This window comes from Sitophilus oryzae, unplaced genomic scaffold (genome assembly GCF_002938485.1).
Source record: "Sitophilus oryzae breed Bouriz unplaced genomic scaffold, Soryzae_2.0 scaffold_1615_pilon_pilon, whole genome shotgun sequence".
NCBI lineage: Eukaryota > Metazoa > Arthropoda > Insecta > Coleoptera > Curculionidae > Sitophilus > Sitophilus oryzae.
Window position 1 is genome coordinate 388,320 of NW_022146298.1, and position 23,730 is coordinate 412,049.

A 23,730-nucleotide genomic window follows, 5' to 3' on the forward strand; every position below is an offset into this window, starting at 1 on the left:
TGACATTTGACAGATGACGTTTGACGTTTGACATATGACGTTTGACGTTTGACATATGACGTTTGACATTTGACAGCTCCCCTCCTCCTCGCGCCTGCGCTGTACCCCCACTCCTCGCGCATGCGCCGTGCGCTCTGCTCCACTGCTCCACTGATGCAGAATCGGCCTTCTACCTCTACTAAAGGCCGAGACTGATCACGATCATCAAATTAGCTTATTTTTGAGCATTCCGCTCCACCTATCGATGCGTGGATGAATGAAATACTTGTCCAAAGTCGAAAAATAAAGAATATGGTTCATATCTGAAACATATATGTATATGATCTGATAGAATCACGAAGAGGATTTCCCGGAGGCTGAAGAATGACTTTTGTATTTCAATGCGGAAACAATGTACGAAATGTTAGATGTTAGTGTCTTATTAATATAAGTTGTATAATCGTATATCCTACTAATAAGTAAAATTTTTCTGTGTAATTATTCACCTCTATACAGAGCAAGCATTCTCAAAGCAGCTTATAAATTTCTAGTCTGGGCCACCAACAAACTCTTGCAAACAACTATTTAGAAAGAATATTATGAAACACTGCATAATTTGAAAGGATGCAATGCCGAAAAATTACTTTTTTAGCCTATAACATAGACTAAAAAAAAGTAATTTTATTAATATTAGTAATTTTGTAGTATTAAATCCCAAGAAAACCGTTTCTGCATAAAAATAACTTATTTATTACATTATTATCAGATGTTTTTTCATATAATAAACTATTAAAGAAATATTTCTTCGTGTCTCGGTCTTGTTCTCGGCCGAGAACTTTTTTTCTCTCGGTCTCGGTCTCGGACTCGGTCTCGGCAGAGACTAAAAATCCAGGTTCGGTCGGACCTTACATATTTGAATGTAATGCGAAGTACCAAAGCTATTTTCAGAAACGCAAAATTTATCATGCACTTTGGACTTTAGTTTTTATAGAAAAATGCCCAACGTGTGATGTAATATTGAACTAATTGTTTTCCAGGATATTTTTATCGCCCACCAGATATTATCGTCCCACAAATATCCTTAGTGCAGAAATAACTATTTTTGTTTTAATTATATGTTTTTATGCTTTTTTTGTACCGTACGATCGAGAAAAAAACGGCTTGGGAATGACAATCGATGATAATTTTGGTGTGGTCAATCTATAGCCGTCATTTACTGAAAATTGACATAAAACTTCAAAGTCAAAAGCTAACACTAATTATAAAAAAATTATGAAAAGATAGAACGTTTGCAGACACATATAAATCTACTTCAAAAAAAAAATTACTCAATATAAAAATAAATTACAACCTTCTCCAGCCCAACTGGCAGTAAGCAGTAACCATTAAAAAAAACAGAGTAGTACGGGCCAAGTAAATGACGTCTAGGGCTTGACCTCGCTAAAATTATTATCAATTATCATTCCGGAGCCGTTTTCAACGCCTTTTTTTCGATCGTATAGTATTTTATTTCAACAGCTTTCGATTGGTGTGGAAAATCTTAACAATCTAATGGAAACTCTAATTGCTATGTGCGATATAACCGGATATTTAATCGTTTATTGTTCAGTTATACAAAACCAACAAACCCTAGCAAAAATTTTGAAAGATATCAACATATTTTCGAAGTATTGTAACAAAGAAGTTATACTAGAAGCGGGACGAACAATGTACCTACTACACCAAATGTAAATTTAGTTTTTTCCTAACTTTAAAGACTATGTAAACTAATTTTGATTTTTTTGAAGATCTCCTTATTTATTTAGCTGTTGGACTAGGCTGCAATTTGGGCTGGCCTTTGATATCCACAAAACATTGTATTAGAAGCAGAGGTATTTTTCTTCTAACAAATTTCGGTTACTATTAAAAGTAACAAATTTTCGTTACTATTTAAGAAGCTTTGAGTTTCAGGTACGGATTTTCACTTGAAACATAACCCATGTGGAATGCCTACACAAAATTTTTATCCATTTGATGCTAGCAAACCGCACATCTTTTGGATAGTTTACATGATGGAGGCCAATTACTGTGTTCATATATGTTATGCGTTTTCTCTAGCAACTGCCATGGTTACAGGTAAAAAAGGGTGTCCCGAAATTGCCATATAAATTTAAATAAGTCTAACATACTAAAAATAACCTCATATTGTACAGGGTGGGCCAAATTGGACATTTTTAAATGGAAACACCCTTTTCTATAGGAGACGAAAACTAATATCGGTGTTTGGAGTTGTGCTTAGTTTTTATCAAAAACATGATTGTAAAAACCGCATGTCGATATCTGTTACCGTTTCGGAGTTACGGGGTGTTTTTTGTAAAATGTGTATTTTTAACTATTTTTTGCTATGAAAGTTTGTACTTTTATAAAAAAAATTACAAAGCAGCTTTCTACGTAGAATTTAATAGTGTAAGTGTATTTTTTTTTAAATCAATAATTTAAGAGCTATCAACAGAAAATATTTTTTATTTGGTATACCCTGTAAATTTTTAATTCACTGAAATGAACTTAAAATTGCCTTTCCAAAAATATAGCACACTTAATATAAAGTGTTCTTATTGATATAAAGTTTTTTAAAGTGTTTCTTTCAAGTTCCCTTCGAAATACAGAATTTTTAAAAGTTGACCACTTTTAACTAGTAGGCTCTGGGAATCCCTTATTGATGATCTGCCCCTAATCGAACTCAAAAACATATTTTCAAGCAAGACGAGGTACCGCCTCGCAACGCTGAAATCTGAATTGAAAAGCTAACTAAGTTGGCCGTCGAGGCCACCGAACTTGGCGTCTATGAATTTTTATCTTTGAAGAAGACTAAACTAGTTCTTATTTTTAAATCGCCCGTCTACTCTAGATAAGAATTATAAGTACTTAGCGATTGTGCGAGGGTATATATCTTTCACCCCGACTGAGTTAATGTATCCCGCGAGAAATGTAGGTAGAATGAGTAAGAGGGGGGTTAATCACTGCGACCATAAAGATCTATTGTGCCCCCCTTCCTTGAGTCATCACACAATTTATAACCCATCATACTCCTGTTTTAGAGGGGTACAGGGTATTTCCCATCCTCCTCTGACAACAGTTCTTCCTCCGAGGATACACACCCTACCACGGTTGGAGTTTGGCCCTCAGCGCTCCGTGCCGCTTTTCACAGTCGAGGAGCTTGCCTCCAACTAAGGAACCCGTGAAGTGGGGGCTGGAGGATCTGTCTCCATTTTCTCCACCTCTTTAACTTGGTCTCTCGTTAGACCTGATAACGGTGTTGTCCTGTATCTATAATAGAGGATATGTCCCTCTTTCTCTATTGCCTCCTTGGATTTGAGGTCAATTACTATTGTGAGGACCTGACCATGACCCTCCTCCCTCGAGTTGATGACTCGCCAACTCGATGTCCTTACATTGAAGTTCTGACCTTGGATAAGGCTCAGCAGGTAGGCCAAGTCTTTTCCCTTGCTCCTCGGCAGAAAGACCGTTATGGCCGTCCCTTTAGAGATATTTTCTCCCTTCACTGCAACCAGTTCCGGCCCTTGCCAATTTTTAAGCTTAGGTGCGATTTCCACTAACCAATTCGACGATTCTTGAGATACACAATCTATGAAGATCATGCCCACCCGAAAGTGTATCCCCGTAAAACGCACCTTACCCACATTTTGTAGATCATTGTGTTGCGATCCGATCGCCACTACTTCGTCCAGTATAGCCTCTTCTAGAAACGTTTGCTGGTCAGAGCAACCTCTGGGAAATCCTTTAGCAGCACCGCCATTTTCACTTGTCCAGCTATAGCGGTAAAGCTGGTGATACATCCCTGCTTGCTTCCCGGTGTTGGACGGCTTTCCATCCTGGCTTTTTTCTCTCTATGCCGGAGAAGAGGTGACAGGTTCCGCTCCCTCTCTTGTCCTTTGATGGAGATGAGTCAGGTTGTTTCTTGGTTTATTTACTCTCCCCTTTTCGGAGGAGTGTTTTTGCTTTTGCTTCCTCTGGAGCGAGTCATTCGTGGAGCAGTCGGAAGTATGTCCGTGCTTCTGCTCCGCTAGCACCTACTCTCAGAGGATCGTCTAGCCCGCCTGGTTGACCCAGGCCGGGTAGACGAAACGGTAGCTTATGTCGCTTATTTGGTCTAGAGGTAGGCTCCCAACCCTTGCTGGAGAAGGTGGTAGCTTGTGTGCCACTTGTGGAGGATGATCGCAAGCAAGTGTCAGCCGCCCCTCTTGTAGTTTCCTTTGGATTTGGTCCCTTGGAACTTTCATTTGTAATGTTCCCAGTGTCGCTAGGGGGCTTTCCCCACAGCGTCACCGGTGGTGTTTTTAATACTAGATCTCATAGTGTTCCCACGAGTCGCTAGGGATAGTCGGTCCACTTCTACAGAGCCCCGCATGCAGAAGTAAGGGGTAAATACAATGGGGTGCCCCCATCCGCAAGAAATACTCAGAAACGATCTGGCCTGTGCATAAGAGAAGACGGTCGACATTTCAAACACCTCCTGTAGCAAAATCTCATGTCTTGGGTGGCTATTTATTATTATTGTTATTAGAGATATAGTTTAAATGTATCGATGTTGTTAAATATAGTTTAAATTGTTATAAAATCCTACATCTTTCATTGCAAATATTATTTTCGTTTTAATTGCTGCTTATAACTCTTAAATTGTTAATATTGAATTAGTTAAATATTATTATTAAAAATAGTTTTTATAAAAATATAAAATCTTTCATAGCAAAAAAGTTACAGCATTTTGTTAAAAATGTACAATTTTGAAAAACACCCCGTAACTCTGAAACGGTAACAGATATCAATTTGCGATTTTTACCATCATGTTTTTGATAAACATTGAGTTCCAGGCACCGATATTAGTTTTCGTCTATCTCCTATAGAAAAGGGTGTTTCGCTTTAAAAGTGTCCAATTTGGCCCACCCTGTACAACACGCATTTAATTTACACTGATATTTTAATAAACGTAAAATTGAATGAATGTCTCATAATAAAATTAATAGAATATCTCAAAAGAATTAGAGAAGATTTCGACAGAGGACATCCAAATCTGTACATTATAACGACACAACTGTTAATGGCATGTATATACTCTCGTTGAGCAGATTGTGAGGCATAAAACTGTCTTGAATTTTGAAGCAGCTTTAAAGTTTTCTGCAATAAACAAAGTTATTATATTTTAGGACTATTAATACATATCATTGCACAATTAAAAAATTGTGGTGCAATGTTTGAAAATGTTTTTAATGAAAATGAAGAAAATCTAAATGGTTTTAAGGATGCTGCCAAAAGAAAATTTATAACTTGCGTTAAATACCATCAAGAGATATTATTGTAAGTATAGTAGTGCATAACCATACCATCATTATAGAAGAATATATTAGGTATATTTCCGTTAATATTAGTCAAAATCATGACACAGACCTCTACTTTATAGCATTTTATCGAAGAAATTTGAGAGTTGAGATCAAAATATGGACCACGACAACTCTAATTCCCCCAAAACAATTATAGAGCTGCTTTCTTTTTTCTTGAGTTATAAATCATCATAAATAGCTCCATCCAGGGAGGAAGTTCTCTATCTCCGGTGCATTCGCCGTTTAATTTATGACGCCAATGGTTGTCTCGATGCACTCAGTGATAGGGTTCCCTGCATTCACCGTTGTTTCTCAGCTTCAATTTACTGAGAATATATCTCTTTCGCTACCTGAAGAATGCTGGAATATGTGCCCATTCGTTCAAAGTATTTAGTTTTAAACCCATATACTCTAGAGAAGCTGAACAAATTAGGCAAAGAAAATACTAAGTCCACCTACTCTGGGTGCCCGTTCACCAAGGGATAGAAGGCAACGAAAAAGCAAATTATCTAGCTAGAGAAGGAGCAAACACTCCACTAACTGGACCAGAGCCGTCCTGTTTTCCAAGCGAAAACGAACTACCTAAAGGAGAAGCTGAGGAACCCGTAAGACCATCCGTAACCTAGAATGGTAGTCATCCAACGGTCTAAGACATTCGAAAAAGTTCCTCAGAACTTCCTCCTCCTCCTCCTTCCTATTACTCTATAAGAGTATGGTGACATTATGACATCGCATTTATGGTGTCTCTCCATGTTGTTCGGTCTTGCGCAGCAGTACTGGCCTCGTGCAGACTATTAGCTATTATTGTCTTCATTTGGTCCACCCAACGGTTTGGAGATCTCCCTCTAGGACGTTTCCCGTTTTCCTCAGAACTTACGACCGAGAAAAATCAAAGATTCAAAGATTTTTCTTGACTTAAGTAAAAACAATCTTCGGATTGTTACGGGATTTCTAGCAGGACACTGTCTCCTGAACGAACACCTCAGTAGGCGAGAAACAACGGCGAATGCAGATTCTGTGGGGAAAATGGGGAAACACCAGAACACCTTATCACTGAGTGCGCCGAGATGACGACCGTTCATGCCATGAACTTTGGTACGGCTGATGTCGAGGATGGAGAGCTGGGAGCTGGCCTCTGTTTGGCTGTCTCAGATACTGGCTTTTGTTACACCCCTGAGACTGTATGATGAGTTATAACTAGTTATAACACAAGAAAGGCAAACACACAATAGATCTGTAAGACCGTGACAATTAACTCCCCTCCTAAATATTCTGCATTCTAAACCAAATACTTATATCCGTCTTCCTGCTTTGGTTTTGGAAGCATCGGAATACAACGTTATGGTATGGTCTTTTAACTGCTGGGCAAACGTTTCTCTATTTCAATTCTTTTTGTTGCCCAATGCTACAGAGAGGTGTTTCTCAAATTTGTGCATTCTTGATATGTCATCCACTGGGTATTGGAGGACTGGAGTTCTCCTTTTGAGGATGCTCCATGCTCCTGAGCTGACAATTCTCCCAGTACTGGTTCCGTCGGGTTCCGTCAGTTAATAACTATTCTAATCATTGTCACATTGGAATGTGCAATAGTGCACATTGTCGTAGAATAACCTCCATTGTTGCTGTTGCCATTGTTGTTTACACAGGTTTTGCCTTGCTGTACGTTGTTTTAGTTTTGTGTACCAAGCAACTGCTCCATATTTATTAGGGTATTACTATCTTAGAGCCTTGTGGCTTTGCTAGAAATGTTCTTAGTATGCCTGTTCAATAGGATTACTGGCCAGGGTTATTTCCAGATATTTTACTTCCAGTGACGGCAGTATTTCTTTTCCAGCTAGTTAGATTCTCTTCAGAATTTTCAGATTTCGCTTTCTGCTGAATGACACTACCACGGTTTTGTCAGAGATAATGCTTAGTCCGACAGTCCTGCACCATCTCCCAAGTCAAGTGTCTTCAACTACCCAACATTCAATTAACCAACTTGATATCACCAAAACCATGTAACAAATCCTATAATATATTAGAAATCAAAATATGTTAACATTATTTTAGATATACGGAAAGAGTGTTTAATGTCTTCAGCCGCATGTTGATTATTTACGTTACCATGACATCTTTTACTCTAGCAGTCATAAGTTATCAAATAGCTAATTCGAAGACCAATTATCAGGACAGATTGAGATACGCCATGCTTTTAATTGGTTGGCTTGTGTTATTCTTTATGGTATGTTACTATGGCCAAAAAGTTAGTGAAGAGGTAAGATTAAAAAAAGAAATAGTAGTTTATGCAGTAGTTTTTTACAAAAGACATGTTTTCTCCCTTTATGGATAGGAAAGGTAACAAATGAAATCAGAAAAACTGTTTTTCCAACTCAATTTTCTAGTCTGTACTGGATGAAATATTATTAAGAAAATATTTGTGTTATTGTTATTTCAGTCTATGAATGTAGCTGGATCGGTTTACAAAAGTAAATGGTACGAATTTGATATCGATGCAAAGTTGCGAAAAAATATAATTTTGGTAATTGCTAGAGCCCAGAAACCTTTGACATTAAAAGCCAAATATATGGGTACTATTTCCTTAGTGCGATTTGTGAGAGTAAGTACAGAATCATTTACTTCTTAAAACTTGATCCATCTAGTTATTACCTTATTAACCAAAAGTTCAATTTCATTAAATCTTTATTAAACAAAAAAAAATAACATTCCATGTCTCAAAAGAGCACATTTGAGTTTTATAGTGAGTTTAGGGAAGTTATTTTGTTGTTTTATTAATTTTTTACTTTCTACCGTTATTTTTTTTAATTTTTGGCGAGGTTTTATGTCAGTGGCCCGTATAAATAAAAAGAAAGCAAATGTAGTATGAGCAAACGCTCCAAGCAAGAGCTTAGAGTAACAGGTCGGAGTATAAGCATCTACTCGAGTTGATATGAATAATGATTGGGTTATACTTAAGAGCATTTGCTTCAATAAAATGAGCATTTGCGCCTGGTCATTCCTGTCGAAACTTGCAAAAATTAACGTACACTCGAGTTTTGTTTTTTTTTACACTTTGTTTTTTGAATTGACCGTGTTTTGATTGCAAGTGTAATTAAAATGCCTTCAGACGAGGGGAATGAGGAAGAAAAAGGTATCAAAAAAAAATCATTGCGGCTCTAAAAAAAAATATATATTAATTATGGCCACTGGCCACCAACTAAAAGCAACAAAAGAATCATGTGGCGAAAATATGAGAGCTATTAAAGTTGGTACGATTTACAAAAAAAAACGCCTTTCTTATAGATAAATATTTATTTTGTTTACTTCTAATTTAATTTACATGAACCCACCATTTTTATCTAAGATCTTGACCAAGAATAACATTTGCTATTTCAAGGCGTCTCTCTCGTTCACGCTGTAGAAACCCACCTTCTACTTCGTAGTCACCACCGTTATGATAATTGTAGTCTGATTCTGCATTATATTCAAAATCAGTATCTCCCAAGTATTTGGCAATATTGTGAAGCACGATACAACAAATAATGACGGATGGAACTTTTTCTAATTTAACTCGGCACATATATTTCTAAACTGGAAACCTGCGCTTAAGTTAGCCAAAACACCTTTCAATTATAACCCTTTCTTTATTAAACAGTCGCTGTTGTAAGCTCTTTCCAATGCGTTATTAAGTTTCTAAACGGAGTCATTAGCCACGGTTCTAAGCCATAACCATCATCACCCAGTAGTACTGCACCAGGAAACTGTTGCATAGTTACACGTATATCGCAGTTCCTCCAAATTCTTGCATCGTGTACAGAACACGGCCAACTAACATCAGCACTAGTAAACATTTCCACTGAGTTACATGTTGCCTGCACATTGAAAGTCGCCAATCCCTTTCTGTTGATGTATTCATCACCCTGTTTATTCGGTTTCAAAATCTGAACGTACGTGCAATCAATCACTCCAATAGCACTTGGAAACTGAAATTTTTTAATGGGACTTTTCAACTATTTTGTTCATTACAAATGAAATTGTTTTTGAAACAGTCGACTGAATGATACCCAATTCTTCTGCTACAGCTGCTACACCCATCTGAAATCCAGGATTGGCCATATATCGCAAGAAAACCTTCATTTTATGATTTGAAGAAAGAGCGGCTCCTCTTCTTTCAAGATTTTCTCCCAAAAAGTACGTTGCCATCCAATTTACATTTTCCTCTTGAAATCTGTAAAGAGACTTAATATCTCGCCAATATTAGCTTCCCTTCACACTTTGTATTGCTTCTGTGCACGTAAATTCACGAATTCTGCCATTTTATGACCAGCTTATTGTATGGCATTAAGGTGCATCTCCTACTAACGAGATGCATTTTGGAGCATATGCTCAATTAAGTAAGCAAAGTATACATTTTATTCATAACAAGTTGAGCAAATACTTAAACGTGAGTAGATGCTCATGCTTCATCTAATACAAGTTTGAGCAAAACCTTTTACTTACATTTTTATTCATAAACTATATAGCATATGCTTCAAGTTTTGCAAGTAGAAGGTTTTGCTCATTTTTATTCATACGGGCCAGTGTCTACCTACATACATAGCGTTCATTTATTTTTTAATGAAAAATATATATTTTTCCCTTTTAGGTTCTTAGGAGAGCTTACTCATTTTTTACATTATTATTGGCAGTTACCGATAATTAAAAAGGACGAGTTATATTTATATGCATTAGTCGACACCAGCACTCCATACTTAAATTATTTCTATTCTCAATATATATTAAGCAACATAATAAAATAGAATAGATATATCAAATTTAAGCAGTAAAATTTTAGAAAATAGGTACCTAAGTATGTCCAGGTGGAAATCTACGCTATCGAAAGATGCGTACAACTTATCTTAGATAAGCACTATCGGAAAGAAGAAATAGGTATCTCATCCGATAATAATCAAGCAACCTTAAAAGCGATCGACTCAGTAACCATCAACATCAATTCGAATTGGGATAATAAATAATAATGTATTTAACACGTCGTTTCTGGCATCATATTCTCCCTCTGTGTATGTAGCTTGCAATGCCACCTTGGTTGAAAATCTTAGAAAATGGACAAAATGCATTTAGTAAGTCTGCTCCTCATATAAGAAGATAGAAGTGACGACATGCCGCAAGCTGTTTTACCTTAAAATAATTGAATGCTACATCTACATCTTACGGAGATCTACGATCCTACGTACGTTGATTGCCAACAAAAGACGTTAAATCAATTTTATATATTTTTTTATTTTGTATAACAAAAGAATTTGTAGCGTTTACATACTTAATGTAATACTAGATATATGCCATATGTGTGTGGTATACTGTATATCTACTATTCAGAGACAGAATATTCCCACGCTTATTATTTTATAAATTTCCTTCACATATTTACATTTGTTTGTATATTCCCTTTGATTTAAACTCCCTCAACTCTACATCAACATTTATAAAAAATACAGTTGTACAAGATGTAATTATAAGACGCTTTAGACCTAGATACATTCATCAATGTCAACGGCAACTGCCTATATAAATTGTGATGACTATATCAAGTTTGTTCCATACGTACTGTTTACTGTACAACTTGCTCTATAATTTTTAAATATCTGTTTATACCATAGACTTAAAATAAAAAATAGACTACACTATTTACATCTCAACGCGGTCAAAAAAGCTTTTTTGTACACATGTTTACTTCTGGGTACAGTCGACCGAGCCTTCCTCATCCAGCCTATGTTGTCACGTCTTTATATTATCAATATTTTTTTTCTTGTTATACACATATATTGAGATATTAATACTACAGTTTAATAAAGTAGGTTTTAATATTCCATAGATGTATTAAATAGTCCTTATACTACTAAATTATAAGTCGGATACTGTTCAAAAAGGATAAGTTCTTTACAATATGACAACACCGATTAGAGGCGAGGGAGCCTATTCATTCATTTATTACCTTGTAGTACGCGTCGCACGTGTGCGCTAAAGCTTTGTGGCCGCTATGTCCCCGGCTGTATTAATGCATTTTCTTAGCTTGTCGTCCTTAAGTGTCTATTTTATTGACTTTTTCTGTTCAAGAACTATAAAATATGGTTCGCCAGTGCCAAATTTGCAAGAAATTTGACTTAAATAATCCATTTAAGTCTTGAAACGACTTTCGACTGGTAGGCAACTCTCAATTTACCCATTGGGAGTCAGTGGCGTTGTTGTAGAAAGGCGCTTATTTAGATAATATTTTAGTAAAATGTAAAATCTGATTTTTTTCTCTTACATTACATTATTTACTTACTTACATTGTAACAAAATCATAATTATAACCCTGTTAATAATTAATAATGTTTTATTAAAAATATATTCCGGTTTATTCTAAAATTATTTTCAGAATCTAAAATAGCATACAAGAATTTTAAAATGATATTACATTATGAAACAATATTTTTTAATATACCGGGTCGTCTCAAAAGTGGCTCACCCCTATAATTTTTTTATTTTTTCAGATAAAAAAAACAGATTTGTATGTTAGTAGGTATATGACATAAATTAGAATTTATTGACGTATTCAATTGTTTTTGGTCTCTTCCTGTTTCACCGAAATGATTATATCTTTTGATTTTTAAAGGCACACTCGGTATATTGCTACTTTATTCGATAAAAAATGACACTCTGAATAGAACATTGCCTGAAAACTTATATGGTGAAATTTTGATAAAATAATTTAGTACACACTAAAAACACGGTATGTTGCTAGTGGTAGGAAAATTAATTTTTAGAGGTTTATAGTTTATTTGGTTGCCTGTGATATGCATATACAGGGTGTTTCCTAATTAATCTAAAAAATAAAAAATCGTTAGAAAACGAATTAAGGCGGGCTCTTAATAAGTATATTTATTTTTTCTCGACAACCGTTTGATAAACAAGAAAAACTCAAAAGATCAATTTTGTTGAAAAAGGATGGCCAGTCAAGAAAAAAATATATTTTCTTTAGAAAAGCAGTGGTGTACCATTTACGTTAAGCAAAAAAATCGATTTTTTTAATTTTTAACACATTGTAGATCAGAAAAGAAGTACTTTAGACCCAATGGTTATATAAAAATTGTTTTAAGAACACATGAGGAATCACCCCATAATTTTTTAGACTAATTCGAAAACACCCTGTATATTGTCAACTTGACAATGACTGCTGATAAATCAAAAAATACCTTTTCAGTGAAAGAAGCCTGATTTTCACAGGAAAAATTTTGATTTTTTTTTAATTTGGGCCTGCGTTTGCAAATACTGGTTTGTTTTTTAATTTTCTATATATCGAAATTTTAAATATCATAGTCAGAAATAGTTTTATTATTTATTAACTGTAAAAATGGTGTTTTCTTGTTGTGTTGCATCTAGCAAAGAAACTAACAAAACTGCAAAAATGTACGTGTTTCCAAAAGACGATAAGGTACGTATCTTAGATAAAAGAAAAATATATGGTATGTATTCGTTGTTCGATTTTTTTTCGTTCGCTTTAAAATCTATAAATCTCGGTCTATTCATTAGACAGCCATTCGACTTACGATCATTTCATAGGATCATTTACATGAAACTATGTAAAATAGATAAAAAAAAAATAGAATTGTATATATATATATATATATATATATATATATATATATATATATATATATATATATATATATATATATATATATTCTTATGTTTTATTAAAGTTAAGCTGATAATATAATACTAATATATCAGTGTAACTTTAAAAATAAATCCTTTGAATTCAAATATAAACATAAAAAACATTTACAGCAGAAAAGGCGAAGGCGCTGGGGGAAACGTAGTCTCCACTAAAAACACGGAGGGGCGCTTTGACCCAAAATTTTACAATTAAGTTTCATATCTATCTTAATAGTAGATTATTTTCTTTTATCTATGGAATAGAATGACATATCATATGTCAACTTTTAAATTTCAATCCAGGGTACCATGGTGTTGTTAAAAACACTAAGTTTTAATCAACGAGCCTTGGAAAAATAGTTTTGATCGTCTAATGGGTTTCGTGTCTTGTCTAGGCCGGTTTAAAAGATGTACAAATCGTATTTTAATCATACATACGTCAATTTTTTCAAATGGAACAAGGGTGACTCATTAGCATATTTGGAAAAAGCATTTTTTTATGAATATATTAATACCACATACTTGGTATTTCGAGTCAAATTGTCGTTATGAACCGCGTGTTACAATTACAATTAAACCATATGCGAAAATGTCAAAAGTTGACATATGATATGTCATTCTATTCAGAGTGTCATTTTCTATCGAATAAAGTAGAAATATACCGAGGGTGCCGTTTAAAAATTAAAAGTTATAGTCATTTCCGGTGAAACAGGAAGTGACCAAAAACAATTGAATGCGTCAATCAATCCTAATTTATGTCATATACTAACATACTAAATCTTGTTTTTTTATTTCAAAATATAAAAAAATTATGGGGATGAGCCACTTTTGGGACACACCCGGTATAATAAAGACAGTACCGAGTTAAATAAATGTAGTTTTCATTTTATCCACTTCCTATCACCTTCCTTGCTTTAATGGAACAAATTTATGTTATCTCTGATTTACATAATAAGACATCACTTAACCAGAAAAAAAACTACAACAATCATATTTTTTTTCCCTCGCTGTCGCCGATTCTATTATATCTGTGGAATCCTGTTTTGATTAATATTAGGGGTTGTAAATGTTTGACTAAAATTAATAATTTATTATTAATTTCAAAAATTACCTAATTTCGATTATAAAATTTCTTCTATAACGTGTATTTTATTATTTTTATCCTTTTCTAAGCGCTCTAAGACGTTTTTTTCTAAACTTTTATTTAAAAAACCTGTCCTAAATCTTAATAAAATATAAAAAAGTTTAAATACGATATATTTTTAATTTAATTATAGCTTCATTAAAATAAAAAATTTACCCGGCTATGTTACGGAGAGTTCAGGTATACTTGAGAAACGAAAGACAGTGTTGTGTTTCTCGGCAGAGTCGTCAGGGAACGACCGTTACGACAGAGACAACCTATCTATCGCTCGTGTCGCACTCGTTACAACCTAAAACAATAACACAACATCACAACAATAACAAGACATTGTCTGACCGCATGTTCCAGCTATTTATGAATGAGATGCTCAGTCTATATTTTATTTTAAGTCTATGGTTTATACTTATTCAGTACAAATCATTAATATGAATTCGGAAATTGATATTTTACAGTTAATCATTAAGGCTCTGAAATACTTATTTATGTAGCCAAACAGTGGCCTTAGCAATAAACAAAATACGCTTATAAATGTTGCATATGTTCTGACTAGTTTATGTTTTGCAGTCCCGATTTTGTGCCCAGTCGTATACCAAGTAAGTATCGTAAGAAATGACAGAAAGTTGGAGAAGAAAAAAATTGGACAAAATATAGATAAAGACAATTTTGAACAGGGTGGCCCAGGCTTCCGAAAAAGCGCTCTATATCGGGATTTTGATTTGTGATTTTTATTTTTTTTTACGTAAAATGGGAGTAATGGTAACGCACATATAGGTATAGACATATATTCAAACTTAAAATTGTGAATTTTTAAATGAAATTCTATACCCTATAATTTTTTTATTTTTCAGATAATAAAACGAAATTTGGTATGTTAGTATATGACATAAATCAGGACTGATTGACCTATTCAATTGTTTTCGGTCACTTCCTGTGTCACCGGAAATGACTACAACTTTTGATTTTTAAATGACATCCTCTGTATTTTTTTACTTTATTCGATATAATTCGATAGAAAATGAAATCTCTGATAGAATGACGTATCTCTGAATAGAATGACATATCATATGTCAACTTTTGACATTTCCGCATAAGCTTTATTTGACATTGTAAAATGCGGTTCATAACAATTTGACTCGAAATACCAAGTGATAAATAATAAATACCTTTTAATTAATGTATTAATTAAAAGTTGTGATACCAGATTATTCGTAAAATATGCTTTTTCTAAATATGCTAGTGAGCCATCCTTGTTCCATTTAAAAAAACTGAGATATGATTAAAAATATGATTTGAACATATTTTAACCGGCCAGAACAAGACACGAAAAAACATTAGACAATTAAATATATTTTTCCAAGGCTCCTTGATTAAAAATTAGTGCAAAAATATGAATATTAATAGTAAAGAGTTCTTTAATATAAGCTCACGGAACTAGGTACATCACTACAACCATAAGGTGGCGCTATAAAGCAAAACTAAACTTTTAATCTATACTATATTGCTAATTTCCGGAGCAAGTTCCGGAGCTAGCTTATGGAGCTAACTTCACAATTATTTACAAATTTCATAACCTATAATTTTAACTAATTTTTAAAAATCGTGCTGTTTAAATAAAATGATAAGAAGTTTAAATTTTCTAAAGGATAAATTTTAGCTTATAAAAATTAAAATGGGTGTAATAAACAGACTATCTGGTATATTCCAGCCTATAACTGTAACTGCTAAAGCGTCCAATTTAACTCATAAAGGTGTGACTTCAAAGAGTCAAAGGGTAATAAAAGTGAAGAAGTTTATTCTACATTATATTAAATTTTATATTGTTTTAGTTGATGTTAGAATTAGGAATATTACAACAAGCTAATACTGGGTGTTTCCATTATTTGCCTTTAGGATTAAAGTCACTTAATAAGCTTATTAATCTTGTTGATGAAGAACTGCAGAATATTGGAGGTCAAAAGATGATTTTTCCTACGTTAGTTAAATCAGATTTATGGGAAAAAAGTGGTGAGTTTGATTTGTGTCATATAAATTAAATTGTAAAATTTAAAACCATATTTTAAAGGTCGAGCAAGTGAAATGGGTCCTGAATTGTTAACATTACAAGACCGACGTGACCATAAGTATATTTTAGCTCCTGTAGGTAAATACATATTTACATATCGTAAACATGTGTTAACTTAATCACATAAATCTTCTAGACCCACGAGGAAACAGCTAGTCATCTTCTCTCTAGCATTGCCCCAATATCATACAAAAATCTCCCATTACTATTATACCAAATAACTTCAAAATTTCGAGACGAAATGAAGCCTAGATTCGGACTAATAAGAAGTAGAGAGTTTATCATGAAAGACATGTACAGTTTTGATCTAACACAGGACACAGCTTTAGAGACATATGAAAAAGTATGCAGCAGTTACAATAAGATATTTAAAAAGATAGGAGTAAAATTTATTAAAGTTTTGGGTCATTCTGGAACAATGGGTGGAAATCTGTCACACGAATATCACTTTTTAACTGATAAAGGTGAAGATAAAATTGTGAAATGTAGCAAATGCGACTTTATTGGAAATCAGGAAGTATTAACAGATACAGGTTGTCTAAAATGTAAAAGTGAAAATAGTTTAACATATGAGACAGGCATAGAAGTTGCACATACATTTATGTTGGGAGAAAAATACTCCAAGCCGTTGGAAGCAAACTGTATTGATAAGAATACAAAGAAACATACATTGCAAATGGGAAGTTATGGAATAGGAATAAGTCGAATTATAGCAGCTTCATTAGAGTGTCTAAGCTTAGAAAAAGAATTAAGATGGCCAGATCGTATAGCACCTTACAATGTTATCATATTACCACCAAAAGTAAGTGTGAACTTAATTTCAAATAATTTTGGAAGTAAACTGTACTTTCCCAGCATTTAGATACCTATTTATTTTAATAAATTTTCAGTTAGGTAGCAAAGAGGAGAGTCTGATAGGAAATCTAGGAGAAAAACTTTATCATAACTTAGAGTCTGCATTTCCTTGTTTAAAAAATAATGTTTTACTTGATGACAGAACATCATATACAATAGGTCGTCGTTTTATAGATGCAAAGCGCACTGGTTATAGATATATAATAGTATTAAATAAAAAGTGTGGAGATGCAATACCATTATACGAATTAAATGATCTTCATAAGGACCAACAACTGTATTTAAGTGAAAATGATCTTGCTAAGTATATTAAGGAAAACACTGATTTCGAATAATAAAAAACATGTGCAAAGTAATATGTATTTATATTAAAAAAAATCTTCCCATTTAGATGATACCAAAACTAATAACTCTATTTAAATACTGATTAATAAAACTTTTGATAAACACAGATGAAAATATAGTGAGTAAACACCATATCTTTGGACATGAAGAAATAACTGAAAAATATCCAATATGTACCTATTATTAATAAATATGTTGAATATTACCTTTGTACGCCAGTAATTGACTTAGAGTTATATACAAGGATATAAAATGAAGATGATAACTATAAACTGATAAATCCCAAATCACAGATGGAAGCTGTAAAAATATACTTGATGAAGCTAGAGTTATTGTCTTTAATATTAAAATAAAAAGATGGTGCCTTTTTCCTATTATTATTTAAATAGCTATAATATATCCTTGTCAACAAATATGTTGTGGCTACAAAACATAAGAAACCTAAAAAGAAAATGTATACAGTTAGTTTATATATAGTTTATTATGGTTCAGCTTACTAATGCCAATATTTATTGTAAGAATGTAGAATTTTAGATCTTCAACATTCACATCAAAGTCTTTTAGACTTGGTTCAGTTTGATCTTAGCTATCGCACTGAACCACATTTGAGTTCGTTTAGTAATGTCATGTTGGAATAAGCCTCCAGTAAAATTAGAATTAGTGATAATTTCCAATAATGCTGAAATATTCAAGAAAATAAAATCTAGCAAGGATTTTGTTTATAAACTACAAACCTTAAAATCTGTATTAAGTAGAATATGTCTATAAGCTGTATTATCTAATAAAATAAGGTCTATTACAACATTAGTAATATCATTATTCGACATATTTATCAGCTATTTTTTACAGTCTTCCTAAAAAAGTTTTAAATAATGAATAGATAAAAAGGGAAATAGAATCTTACATTCTGTTAATTTTAGTACAGTTGCGCTATATTTTTTATAGAGACTACTTATTCTTTCGCCACAATTTATACAAAAGTATTGGGGTTGGTCCTCCATTTATAATAATTAATCCAAAAAACTTTTTGGGTAAACTTTCCTCTATCACATTTCCCTTTAACCCTAAACCAAGCCCTAAACATAAACAACCCAGAAGTTAGCTACATATTTCATTTTCGAAGTCTAGTTTTTAGAAAGTACTTGGAGAAAATAATATACAGCTAATGATAGAACCTTAATTAGATTACCCTTAATACTTTAGTACGTATATTACAAATGATAAAATGTAGAAGTATTTAGTATTTTTTAAGTTTTTATTATGATTTTAAAGGAAAATATTTGGTTGCCTAATACACACCTTCAATTTTCATTTCATTGTCAAATATCTGTAACTAATTTCACGATTGTTGCTTTTCTTGAAACGACTCTAATTTTTTTGTTATATTTTTTCGGAAATATTATTCATAATTTTCGGTGCAAAAAACATTAACAAAGTGTGTAGTATGAATCATGATATAATTCATCAGCTTACGAATTGAAAAATATTTTCAAACGTGAACTAATGTAACGTGTAGATCTAACTTTTAGTTAACAAGTGCAATACAATTAGTGATAAATAATTTATTTTGTGATGTGATTCTTTACCTACAGAATTAATTAGAATGGGCCAGTCTTCCAGTTTGAGTTCATGTAAGTACCATGTTTTTATTAGATTGAATAACAGAAAAAGAGCTGAATAGCTGTTGCTATTTTGAGGTTAGAATAATTAGAATGTTATATTTTTACACATAAAAATGCTACAAAGAATTGCATAAACTTATTAAATTTTGTATGTAATTCTTCGCTTGTTTAGTGTTTCAATAATACTCTATATATTTACTATGTTTACATAATTTCTAGCTAAATTATCAGCGAAATAATTAACATTCTTGATACATTCTCATATCTTATTTAAACAAATAACAATTCGTGATTCTGTACCGACTATTTTGAACTTTGAAAGTATAATAGCTGATTTTAACGAATTAACACAATCAAGAGCTGAAAGAAATCGACGGGTTAAAAGTCTAGTGACCCTGGCACTTAAGTGAATAAAATTTGTTCATTGAGTTTTGAGTCATGGTACAAAGAATACAAGGTATGATATTGCGCAGGTTGGTCGCTACGTCACAGGTGATAACAGGCGCTATTGGTCAGCACGCTCCGCGCGCCAGTTCAAATCGTCAAGATATTGTTATAAATCTGTTTTTGTTTTATATACCGTCATTGAATTATCGCTAAGCAAGTTACTGTGGAGCAGTGCGCGTAAGGAGTCGGGCTAGGAAGCGAGAGACCGGGTTCGAATCTCGGCCGCGACATAACTTTTTATTTATTTTTTTAAATACTGTTGTATTCTATAATTTATTTTTGTAGTATAAAAAAAAAGAACTATTTATTCTGTTATTTTTTAATCTCCGTTATTAATATAAATTGATTGTTGGTACAATACCTCATTTAATATAAAATAATATTCTACTTTTTGAAATGTGTCGGGCCCTAATTGTACCTAAAAGTAATATATTTTTAGTGATATACCATATTGTAAACTATTTAATATTTCAGTCACTTAAAAAGTTAATTTGCATTGAATAATTGTCTACTATTAAAGGAAATTTGAGCTATAATATAATCCTCGATGGGCATATTCTGGGTATGCAAATACTTCCTCTAAATTTTGGGTGTCGTTCAACCAATTTATTCTCAAAACCTGAAACATCTACATATAAAAAGAAGCACAGGTCACTAATTATAATAAACTTCACCCTTGGAATTACTTCTATCACAATTACAATACGTTCATCTGCATTGGCATTTTCTACTTTTCGATGGGAAACAATAAACTTCCCAACATTTTTTAAATGATGTAACAATTCCTCTTGTGGTTTACTTTTCCATAGATATCCTCATCTCTGTCCTCATGTGAATTCAGAGGCAATGAACATGAAAATTATTTACCATAAACATCGCAAACTAAAAACCTAATAAACAATTTTATACCGAATATAGAAATAAATTTAGTATTCTTACCTATTATTGAACAAATCCATGTTAATAGGTAATTATTATTTTTAAATATATTTTTAGAACTGCTGGTTTTAGTAATTATTAAATTAAACGAACTAAAAAGTCTTAAAAATAAACAATTCTTAACCATAAACCCAAAAAATGCAGATATCCTGTCAACTTTCTTTATTTTTTATTTATTCATTATTTTCATAGTGACGTCACAGGTGGTATGCGCGAACTGAACGAAATTGGATCCGCTATCGATCATACCTTGTATTCTTTGTACCATGGTTTTGAGTGGTGTCAACGAAGTTAACTAACAGAAAAGAAATTGAACGGCCCATAAGCCGCAACAATGCCGCAACTACTTTATAATCGTTTCTTTTATTTGGACGCGATATGTTATCGAAATATAGACTGGATTAACATAGGAAATCGTGAGCTAGTTGTCTAGGAGCACGCGTCAAAACAATAGTAAAAATAATCAAACAATTCTTTCTAAACAAGTAAAGAATGGGATTTGTTTCTCTAAAAGCTAAACAATACTACAAAGGATCCGTAAATGAATAAGAAAACATGGGCGGCGTTTTATTGAAAAAAATATATGTAAAAGAAATGAGATTCATTAATATTTATGAATAGTTGCAGCTGATAAAGTGTTGATCAATTAATATTGTTGGGTATTTTACTAAATGTGATGTAACATATAACTAAATAATTAATGCAGTTGCTGTATTGCACATATTATTTTACAATATATCATTACATAGGTGGAATATATTTATTTTAAACTTATTAGTCCAGTAAATAAGGACACGAGAAGACCCAAAATTACCGAAAAATCAGTTTTTCGCAAATATCTGCCAAAATATACAATTTACAAAATTTTTCTTGGAACAAAAAATGAAACTTGGATAATTACCTACAAAAATGGTTCTTATCATTTTTTACGTACAATTAGTAATTTTCGAGATATTCCGTCTCGAAGATCCCCCCAATTTTCTCTCCAAGTCTTAACACTCTGTAGATAGATTTCATAAGCTTATTATTGATTGATACGACAAATCGTTTGATAACTCGGCTAAAATATAATATTTTTAGATGATTCAAAGTTCATTTAAAAGGTAGAATCAACAGAGATTGTATTATTAGTGAAAATATGAATAAGTTTGTAAAAATCTGAAAATTTTTGGATCAGGGAATGTTTGCCCAGTTTTTTTATTATCATAAAATATGGCAAAATTCAAACAAGTTCCAAAATGTTATAGCTATTGATTCTACCTTTTAAATATGCTTCGAACCATCAAAAAATATTAAATTTTAGCCGAGTTATTAAACAATTTGTCCTATCAATCAATAATGTGCTTATGAAGTCTATCATCGGAACGTTAAAACGGCCCACAGACGATCCAATCTGTTGTACAACAAGTTGGACGATTTGGTTTGATCCAACTGTGTGAACGATAATCGTAACGTCTGTAGGCTTGTCGTCCAACTTGTCGTTAAGACGCGGTTGGATCGTTTGGTAGTTCAGCATGCTGAAAAATCTGTCGTACAACTTGGTTGGATCAACGACAAGTTTGAACGTCTGTGGCTTTTTCACCGACTTGTTGCTACTATGTTAATACATAAATACATCGTGTAGTGAGATTGTGGTGTTTCATCATGGAGGAAAATAGGACAGTTTTGGACAGAATTTATTGAAATTTATAGAGACCATTCGTGCTTATGGAATGTTAAAAGTGAGGAATATTCCAATAAACACAAACGGAACTCCAGCTACGAAGTGTTGCTGAGAAAAATGAAAGAAATAAATCCAGATGCAACATTAGAACTTCGAAAATTAGTTTTTTTTTGACATAGTTTGTGGCATAGTCAAACATACACTGAGTCACTGAACTAATTCATTTAAAACATTTAACTAATCGTACTACAAGTGGCTTTAGAATGACGTTACGTTTGTGGCCAAAAGTATCTATGGTCTGTCTGAACGATTTTTAGTCCAACCTATCGTACGATCAGTTGTACAACCGATTGTATCGTCTGTGGGCCCCTTAAGACTTTGAGAGAAAATTGAGAGGTCTTCGAGGCGGAATATCTCAAAAACTACTAATTCTATGTAAAAAGTGATGATAATTTTTGTAGATAATTACCTAAGTTTCATTTTTTATTTGAAGAAAATTTTTGTAAATTGCATATTTTGGCCGATATTTGCGAAAAACTGATTTTTCGACCATTTGGAGCCATTTTTTCGGTGTTAGGTTAGGTTAGGAAATCTGAATTAACTTAACTTTTAACTGATACGTTAATTTTTTTTAAATGTTTAATACCTACTTCTTACAAAAACGAAAAACTTTTCAAATTTTTTTAATTCTTGTTCGAGTTCTTGTCATTTTCTTAAGTAAAATTTTGTCAACTTACTAACCGAGCTAATAACCTTTTTTAAAGCTCATTACACTTGTTACCCTTTAATCACCAGCGAGTTCTTAAGTTTCATAAAATTAAATATTATGATCTTAACAAATTACATCCTGTAGATTTTAATTAAATGACTCACAGAGGTACGACTAAATAGTTCCATGTGACTAACCCATTTATTTGATCGTTCTTTTATTATTGTATAATTGTATTCTCTTGACTTTTCTCGTTTTTGTATTAATTTTAATATAGAAGAGGTGGTTTTTAAATTTTAAACTACACTCAACAGGCACAAAAAAGGGGCACCACCTTAAAATTTTCATGTATTTTAAAGTTTTATATATTGTGTTGTAGTGGACCGATTTTGATGATTTTTTAAGCAATTTGTAGCTAAATTATTTGAATTTTTAGTATCTCTTCTTAATTAAAGACGAAAGTATCCATCTGTCAGTTATACGAGGGAAAACAAAATGTTGATATTTTGATGAAAGTTTCAAACACCCTTTGGTGTACAACAACCAAACCAAACCAAGAAATTTAAAAATCATTTTATCATCTACGTATATCTTTTCTCGATAGTTTGTTTTTTGATTTATCTCAATAGCTATATTTTTTTCTGGAGATATTCGCTTTTGAAGAAGACACTAACATTTTTTCATATTTTTTAAATGAAATTCATGCCTTTGCTTTTGATCCTAGTCCTAGTCAATAAAGTTGTGTTTATGATTTTTGTAATGTCTGTCTTTGAAAATCATATTATTGTCTGTTGGGCAGTTACTCTAGCAGATATGATTTTAAGTCCAAAAGTTGATCTCATCCATGATCAATTAAAGCAGCGATAGCCGATGCTTCAGAACTTAAAACAATCTCTACTAGTACTACGAG

At 32.7% G+C, this 23,730-nt stretch overlaps 2 protein-coding genes and 1 long non-coding RNA gene across 3 annotated transcripts; 2 read left to right on the forward strand and 1 right to left on the reverse strand.

Annotated features, from left to right (window-relative positions):
* The first annotated feature begins 1,937 nt into the window (after positions 1-1,937).
* Positions 1,938-10,791, forward strand: LOC115880125 (odorant receptor 67c-like). The gene is made up of 5 exons (XM_030897255.1): positions 1,938-2,094; positions 5,184-5,334; positions 7,410-7,614; positions 7,795-7,956; positions 9,982-10,791. Exons 1-5 carry the CDS (start codon positions 1,965-1,967, stop codon positions 10,036-10,038), a joined length of 705 nt encoding a protein of 234 aa, XP_030753115.1. The 5' UTR covers positions 1,938-1,964; the 3' UTR covers positions 10,039-10,791.
* Positions 10,792-15,668: 4,877 nt separating this feature from the next.
* LOC115880126 (probable proline--tRNA ligase, mitochondrial) lies at positions 15,669-17,515 on the forward strand. Its single transcript, XM_030897256.1, has 5 exons — positions 15,669-15,949; positions 16,005-16,182; positions 16,241-16,314; positions 16,377-17,042; positions 17,131-17,515. Exons 1-5 carry the CDS (start codon positions 15,848-15,850, stop codon positions 17,428-17,430), a joined length of 1,320 nt encoding a protein of 439 aa, XP_030753116.1. The 5' UTR covers positions 15,669-15,847; the 3' UTR covers positions 17,431-17,515.
* LOC115880127 lies at positions 17,442-18,045 on the reverse strand. The gene is made up of 3 exons (XR_004049816.1): positions 17,938-18,045; positions 17,647-17,881; positions 17,442-17,595 (listed from the first exon to the last, which is right to left on the reverse strand). It is a non-coding gene; the product is annotated as an uncharacterized LOC115880127 (long non-coding RNA).
* Between the last annotated feature and the right edge of the window lie 5,685 nt (positions 18,046-23,730).